Source organism: Strigops habroptila, chromosome W (assembly GCF_004027225.2).
Source record: "Strigops habroptila isolate Jane chromosome W, bStrHab1.2.pri, whole genome shotgun sequence".
Taxonomy (NCBI): Eukaryota; Metazoa; Chordata; class Aves; order Psittaciformes; family Psittacidae; genus Strigops; species Strigops habroptila.
The window spans coordinates 13,106,523-13,115,234 of NC_044301.2; the positions used below are offsets into that span (position 1 = coordinate 13,106,523).

At 41.9% G+C, this 8,712-nt stretch overlaps 1 protein-coding gene across 1 annotated transcript; it reads left to right on the forward strand.

Moving 5' to 3' along the window:
* Window positions 1-371: 371 nt before the first annotated feature.
* LOC116915248 (estradiol 17-beta-dehydrogenase 2-like) lies at window positions 372-3,837 on the forward strand. Its single transcript, XM_032919633.1, has 3 exons — window positions 372-402; window positions 1,737-1,865; window positions 3,500-3,837. The coding sequence occupies exons 1-3, from the start codon at window positions 372-374 to the stop codon at window positions 3,835-3,837; spliced, it is 498 nt and encodes a 165-aa protein (XP_032775524.1).
* The last annotated feature ends 4,875 nt before the right edge of the window (window positions 3,838-8,712 follow it).

An 8,712-nucleotide genomic window follows, 5' to 3' on the forward strand; every position in this document is an offset into this window, starting at 1 on the left:
GACTGGCAGAGGCAGAGGAAGCTGAGATAGAGATTGGACAGTTAGAAATAATGGTTCATGCTTCTAGATAATGTAACTCATGTTGCACCTGGGACAGAAGAATATCAACAGACAGCAACTATTGGATATGGTATGTGGTACTTAAGGATGAAGGGAAAGTGCTGAAAGGAAAAATGTTGGCTAGTAAATTACTAGAAAGTGCAAAGAAAGCACATGAGAAATGTGGTCAAAGAAGTGAAAAACAGTGCAGGGAAAGGTAACAGACATTCGTAAGGTCTCATGGTTCAACTAGAAGTTTCTACTATGCTGGAACATCACAGAGGCTTTAAAAAAATAAACAGCAGGAAAACTTCTGAACCAGAAATGGAGCCATGAAAAGACAGAAGAGTGCTTATTACCAGGGTAATACCAGAACAGAAAAAGAGCTTGGCAGTGTAGTTCAAAGAAGTTGTGAACAGGCTCAGCTTCCCCACTTTTCAAAGGAAAAGGGGGACCTGAACATTTTGCCCTTTTTTGTGTTAAGAACAGAAATCAAAAGCACAGGCTGCAGCTATCATGCTGTCCTGAGTTCAGCTATAGCAGTCATTTTTCTCCTTCTGTTCAGCCTGGGAACAACACTGATAACACCGATGGTTTTAGTTGTTGCTAAGTAATGCTTACTCCAATCAAGGACTTTTCAGTCTCATCCTCTGCCAGTGAGGAGGGGCACGGGAAGCCAGGAGGAAACAGAGACAGGACACCTGACCCAAACTAGCCAAAGGGGTATTCCATACCATGGCACATCATGCCCACTATATAAACTGGGGGGAGTTACCCAGAAGGCCCAGATTGCTGCTTGGGTTGGGCTGGGTATTGGTTGGTGGGTGGTGTGTGATTGTATCCTCTCCCCTTGTTATTTCCCTTATAATTATCATTATTATTATTAGTGGCAGTAGTAGTGGTTTTGTATTATACCTTAGTTACTGGACTGTTCTTATCTCGACCCATGGGATTTCCATTCCTTTGATACTCCTCCCCATCCCTCTGGGAGCAAGGGGAGGGAGTGAGCGAGCGGCTGCATGGTTCTGAGTTACTGGCTGGGCTTAAACCACAACATATCTGAACAAATGCTGCTGGGATGGGAGAAGATGGGATATAACTATAGGCAGGGGGTCTGCTTCTATTATGGGTCTCGGGGAGTCCTGTTGCCCCAGGGGGTGTGATTCCAACTTTGTTTTGTCCACAGCGGTTTTCCCCACTGTTGTCTTCCAGTTCTTCCCAGTTAGTTTCAGAGAGACTAGAGACAAGTTGACTTTATAAAGCTAGAATTGAGATTACTTACCCTGCTGTAATTGTGGTTTATAAAAAGAGCTTGAAATTCATGTTACAGTGACAACAAGAACAGTATCATTAAACTATTGCTCCACTATTTATATGAACTAAAACACTATCTGTGTTTCTGAAACCAAGCAATCATAATTTTCAGCAGTTTTTACACTTAAATGCAATATGGTTTGTTTTTTCTGCCATACAAGGTGTCTTATCAGGCGTTACTGAGCATAACTGCTATAAGCAACTGTTAATTTACAACTTTTTTTTTTACCTCTAGAAAGAAATTAGTCCCTTAACTGACTTGTCTTTAACCTCAATGAGAGCCACATAATTTTGGTTGTGCTATAATCTTCCTTTTAAATCATGAAAATAAAGGCTGGAAAGAGCCACCATTGAGCTTTATCATGTTTATGTTGCTCCTGCAGGAGGCATTCCACTACCAAGGTATGCTGCATATGGTGCATCAAAAGCAGCTCTGTCCATGTTTTCTGGAGTAATGAGGCAAGAGCTTTCCAAATGGGGAATTAAAGTTGCTGCAATTCACCCATCAGGCTTCTGAACAGGCTGGTATTTGATATTTTGGGTAGTTCTTTCTGCCTCGCTTCTTTCCCTGTGGTCCAGCATCCTCAAACAGAGCCCTGAGTGATTCTCAGCACTTGGACTTTTTTCCCCATTCTTCATGTTGGTTATGGAAATTAAAATCTGCATTTTTTTGAGAAACGTTCCCTGCAGTTCTGCATCTGCCTGCCTCTGCCTTGCAAGTGCAGCCTTTCTCCTGGGCAGAGCTTTCTTTGCTTTGAGACAGGGCAGGGTTCATGCAGTTTGGTGTCTTCCTGTTGCTGTAGCTTTGCTGAAGTTAAACCAAGCGTCATGGTGTTTTGGATTTGAGAGTTATGCCTTGCTTGTCCTGCATGAGGGCTTCAGGACTCGCTGTCAGTCCTACCTTTCTTAATACCAGAACTCTCTTTGTTGAACAGCTCTGTCTTGTGCTGAAGTGTCTGCAGCGATACCTGTCATCCTGCTTACTTGCTGTCAATATTCTCTGGTATTTCCTCTCCACTCCTTCTTTCTGCTGCACTCCTGCTGCTTTCTGTTCCAAACCCTCCTCCTTCCACTGCTCCATGCATTTTCTGCAGAGCCCATCTGGGTTACAGACTCATTTGCTGCTGCACCTGAGAGCAGGGTGGGTGTCACACAGGTTCCTGCTCTGTGGACATGCCTGGCAGCTACCTGAGGACAACATCAAATCCCACTGCTGTCTGCTCAGCAAGTCCTGGTGACTTCATGGAGACAATTTTTAAGCTGATGGAAAACCAAAATGGCCTTTTTCATAAATCCCTGCTCCCCTGAATGCCTCCCATCCTGGGCAGAGGTTCTGCAGGGCACTGGGCTCTAACAGTACCTGCATGGTCAGTGGTACCTGCCCAAGGTTTTACCTTCAGGGCCCTGTTGTCAGACTTCTAGATGAAAACTTCATGCATCAGAACAAGCCCTCGTATTTGAGATTTAAATATTTATTTAAAGTTTTTAGTTATTTGCAATGCTTAATGAATGATAGGCAATAAATGCACTGGAAAAGCCACTGCTTTCATTCCTGCATGATGCAGATGGGGCGGGGGGGAAATGATTAATTTTTAAAGAAATCTGGCCTAATACAAGCCCTTCCCTTCATGAAACTAGTTATTGAAATACCAGTGTCACTTGTGAAAGAGGAGCTTAGCACTTGGCCAACACAAGTGAATCCTGTTCACCTTAGTTTGCCTGTCTTTCCTCTGTAACACCCATATGTTAATAAATACTGATTAGAAATTCCCACAAAATCAATAAGGGCAGAATGGTGGGGGGTGGGGGGAAGGAAAAAATGCTGATGTGGCTGTGAGCCTTTTTAGGTGGAGGTGGTAACAAAATAGTGCATGAACCCCTTTTTTGTTTGTTTGTTTTGTGTGTGTTTTTTGTGGGGGTTTTTTGGGGGGTTTTTTTTTTAAGTCTGTGCTTCATACTTTCCCTTCTCCTCGAGGTAAAAGCATTCACAGCTAACCAGCTCTTTTCTCTGTTTTTCACTGACCCAGTTTAGAACAACTGGGAATCGGGATCATGGTGGTGAACAACTTATTGACTATTAATTATAGATGATTTTGTTTAATTCAGTCCCAAACCCACTTGCTATACTGTGATGTTGCTGTTGTAGGTATACAAGGCACATCTGACCTGTGGGATAAGCAAGAAAAGGAGCTGATGGAGAACCTCCCAGCAGACACGAGGCAAGCCTATGGCAAGGACTACCTCCTGCACATGCCTGTGTACTATGATGCCAACCTTTCCCCTGTGCTGAGCACTGTCCTGCATGCTTTGCTGGCCAAGAGACCACACGGCTTGTACACCCCTGGCAAAGGGGCTTACATGCCCCTCTGCATCTTCTGTTGCTTTCCTCTCTGGTTCTATGACTTTTTCATTAGTAAGATGCTGAGTACTCAGCCTGTCCCAAGGGTGCTGAGAACATCAGAAACAGAAAGCGAGAATCTCTAAGGTATCCATCAGCATTTGTCTTGATGAGATAACTGGGGAAAACTCTATTTTGCAACACTACTATTTATTGTACTGTCTTTGTTAAATTGCATCTACACTGCCTTGCAAACAGAAGTAAATCTTTGTGTTAAGAGTAATGTTCAGGAAAAGCAGTGGATAAACAGAAATAGAAATCTATCCCCCACATGGGGCATTTTTGGAGGAGTTTCAAAGTTTTCCTGATGTCTTTGTATCCTGCCTTGTGTAAGGTATCTCATGAGGTTATATGGTTCCTGTCTGCTTCAAAAGATACCACCACCACACAGACAGATGTATAACCTGTTTTTTAAAGCAAAACAATCCTTGAAAGTCAACCACCACCTTAAACATTATGAGGAGCTGCATATATTTCTATCACTGGAGAGATTTAGAAATGTCTAATGCAAATCCTTCTCACTGCAGCTTCAGCCTAATACATTGTGGGGAGTTTTTTTGGTTCTGTTGCTATTGGACCTGAGAAATTATTGATTCCCCCCCCCCAAGTTTTGTGAAGTATAGTTGTGATGTTTATAACGTGTCCTCTTTGCTAGACTAAGCACCATAAATTAGTTGGGGGAAAATGAACAAAGACAGGTCAAGACTCTGAAGAAGAAATCATTCTCCTTCCTCTGGTATTAGAAAAAGTAATGGTAAGTGTATCAGCTGCTAATTTGATATGATTGTCTTGGTTATTCTGAGCATTGCCTGTGTATGCCTGTGCTGCTTTAATTATTAATAAACTCTGATCTCGCTCCTGCTTTTTGTGCAATTCCTTGCTTGGTTCTGGGTTTATGAAGACCCATAACTCATGGTTTTGCCCATTACTCCTGACACCTTCCTGCGTGTGTCTCTGCTTTGGGGAGAGTTTGTGCTCACTCATCTGAGTCAGTTTTCAGGTTGGCTTTACTGGAGTCCAGTGTCCATCTTCTGATGGATTTTGGTCATTCCTTTTCCCTAAATTCATTCGAGGAGCATTAGGTGCCCTCCCTGCTGCTGGTTGTCCCTGTGCCCTATACCATAAAACCCTCACCAATGCCAAGAGGTTGGGCAGCTCACCTATATTTTTCCTACCCTACTCCCTTTTTGCATTGCCTGTCACATCCCCAGGCTTTGAAAGGCTGTGATATTTTGAAAGAAAGCCTCATTCCCCTGTGTTCCCTGGTTTGGCCATCTGTCCTGTGCCTTGCTTTGACAAGATGTATTTCTTTTCTGATGATGAAAAAGTAAAAGTCATTACATTCTAGGCTTTAAATGTAGATACTTCCCCCTCCCCCCCTTTCTGAGCAAATTCCAGTCTTCTGTCATAATCCTCCTTGTGTGATGTACTCTTGCAGTCAACTGGACAAAATCACAGTTTAATTTGCATCTTTAGTATTTCTTCTGTCTCCTTGCATCTTTTACATCAATGCAGGACTCCTGTGAATGCACAGAGGATGCTTAGCAGACTTGGCCCACCATTTTAATTTGTGCCTCAGTGTGGAAATCTTCCTGTCCTGTACATCTTGTCATGATTACTGCTTTTTGCTACTGAGCTTTATCTCCTGTGGGTTTATATCAGTCCCCTGATTACAAACCTTTGCTTTCCTTTGAGAAAGTGTGACCAAAAATGCTTTTCACTAAAAATCTGGGACTATTTCTATCTCTGCCCATTTCTTCCTTTATTTTCCAAATTTTTTTGTCAGCAAAAGTGCATAATAAAATATTTAGCAACTGGATTGTGACTTTTTCTGTCTTCTCTTACCCTTTGTGCTCCCTTCCCAGGCTGTCCTTGTTCCCATAGTAGGAGAACACTGAGGAGGAAGGTGGTGGGGACTTTCTTCAGGGAAAAGGGGCAGGATGGCATTCAGTGCCTTGTTTCAGGCAGGACATGATCCCAAATGCCTCAAAGGCAGCTTGTAAGCTGAAAGGAAAGGTGGGTGCAATGGGATGCAGAGCCAGGGGCAGCAATCTCTGAATTTTGGCTACCTTCAGGGTGAGGGAACTTGCTGTCAGTCAGCCTATCTCCATCTCCATCTTGGACAGAGGTGGTGGTTTTTCATTTCACCCAATTTAGGTGTAACTTAGGTGGGTTGGAATTTTGTCCTCAGGCACATTATACAACCAAAATTCCTCTTACCAGCCAGTTAGCTGTTTTGCGTGGCAATCTTTGTAACAATCTTTAATTCATAGAATGGTTTGGTTTGGAAGGGGCCTTAAAGATTAAATTGTTGCTTTGTTATTTGGCTGTGGTTATAATACATAATTTCTTTTTTTTTTTCCCTCCCTTAATATGAATGTTATCTTGCATATTGCAGACATATTAAACTAGGCATCTACACAGAAGATTTGATTTATTTTTGCTTTTAGTTCCCAGGAACCTTGTGTTCTAAATAATCATTTTACATTTCTTCCCCTAACTACAAAGGTATTTTAGCAAACCTCAATAATTGTGGTATCAAAGATTGTTATGGTTTTGTTCCTACAGGGATCTTATTTTGTCTTTTAAAGATAATTCTGTTGTAGTACATTTTTGAATTATGTGTCATATTAGAGGTAAATTTCTTTTGCTCATGGTTTGTATTGCAAATGATCCAAACTGTGAGGCTGGGAGAACTGCAGAATAAATTGTGGGTGTTTTTGGCCAACATGCCCATGCGGATGTCAATGCTGATGCTAGCTCGTGCTCTCAAGGACCAGTGCCTACGTGTTATGCTCCTTTGGTTATGTATAAAGCTAATACAAAGCTATTTTAAGGGTGGGAAGAGAGGATGTTTAGTTCTAGCAGTGGAAACTGATGTATTAAAACCCCTGAACTAACGACCATGATTTAGGCCTATTTTCAAAGATAACATTTCTAACAAAAAGCATATGGCATGAAAAAAAGCACCTATTTTTCACTAGTAGAGGCCAAAAATAGGGATGGGGAGAAAGGGAATAGTTGCTTTTTTATAGTTTAATGATCATAAAAAGAAGCTTAGATATTTCTAAACTGAAGTATTTTAAATTTGACTATGTGACCATTAAAATGACTTCTTCTTACTGTTAGGACGTACATGAATATTAGAGAGTCTCCAGATTTTGCCAGTTTGAGTCCCTGATATCCTGAGAAGAGAGAGAATAACATCCATGTTCCTATGAGTGCATGCTCTGGTGTATATGAAGGTTTTCTTGGGGTTTTTTTTTGTTTATAGTTGAGTAAGAAAAGTCATTATAATACTTGTATGCATTTTTTGTATCAAGAGGATGCTTCCAGGGAACTTTCAGGTCTTGGTGATATCAAAACCCACTAGTTTTGCTGTAAATTAACTAGTCTGGGCACAGCATTGCACAGATACAACTAAAATGGGTCACATTTTATTTGCTTGGATCAGAGTCCACATCTGGCCATCAGCACCCACTTGTGCAGAAGTCAGATTTCTAGTGTCTTTGGGACAAATATGTGAGTTTGGTCATTTTTCCTAAAGAGACTGGTTCTGGGATCCTTTCTGGTTTAGCCTTTTTATAGCTGTGTTTTGAATCAGCTGGATTCCCAAAATGATGCAACACCCAAGCATGTTGTGCATCATGGAGTCATCATATTTCTAGGAACTCTCAAAGAAAATTCCTCATGCAGACTTCAAAGAAAAAAGTGTTCAAACAAAAGATCTTGGCTCTTGCAAGGACATTAATAGGAGGGTGGGGTTTTTTTTCTGTTTCTTAAAAGTGTTAGGATACATAAATGGAAAGTATTGCCACTGCCAGGAAACACCCAGCACGCTGGATCCTGAGATGCCTAGGGTGCAATCATTCCTGCTGAAACTTGTCAGCTGATGTAGTGCTCCCTGGTATGCAGACATCATCGTAGGCTGTATTTCAATAACCAATGCTTGTGTCATCCAAGCTGAACGTTAGAGCTGTTGCTGTTCAATTATAGATGCATTGTGGCAACCTTGAGGCAGTGGGCTTTTACCATGGTAAGAGAGGTAATTGCTTTTATTTTTAAAGCATGACCAAATCATAAATCAAGAATCACTGACATCTCATGACAGGAGATGAGTTTTAAATCTCTTTAGTAGGATGAATGGGTTTTAAGCATGTTGTATAGGTCGTTGTAATTTAAGTTTATGAATCTGGCTTTAATAACCTGTATGAAAGTAATTATGGTGATATAAACAGTCTCCACAGGTTTAATGCCTAGAATATATAAGTTAGAATCATACAATCATAGGATAGTTAGGGTTGGAAAGGACCTTAAGATCATCTAGTTCCAACCCCCCTGCCATGGGCAGGGACACCTTGTGCTAAACCATGTTGCCCAAGGCTCTGTCCAACCTGGCCTTGAACACCACCAGGGATGGAGCATTCACAACTTCCTTGGGCAACCCATTCCAGTGCTTCACCACCCTCACCGTAAAGAACTTCTTCCTTATATCTAATGTAAACTTCCCCTGTTTAAGTTTGAAGCCATTGCCCTTTGTCCTACCACTACAGTCCCTAAGGAAGAGTCCCCCCCCAGCATCCTTGTAGGCCCCCTTCAGATACTGGAAGGCTGCTATGAGGTCTCCACGCAGCCTTCTCTTCTCCAGGCTGAACAGCTCCAACTCTCTCAGCCTGTCTTCACACGGGAGGTGCTCTAGCCCTCTCTTATCATCCTCGTGGCCCTCCTCTGGACTTGCTCCAACAGCTCCATGTCCTTTTTATGTTGAGGACACCAGAACTGCACACAATACTCCAAGTGAGGTCTCATGAGAGCAGTTACACAATCAAAATTTATATCCTTGTTTGGAAAGAGAACTGAACAAGCTGGAAACTAATTCTGTGACCTGAAGGCTTTCATTGTGTTGTGAAGTCAAGGGCAAGGCTTGTATTCAGAATTGCAGAGAGGTAGACAACAACATG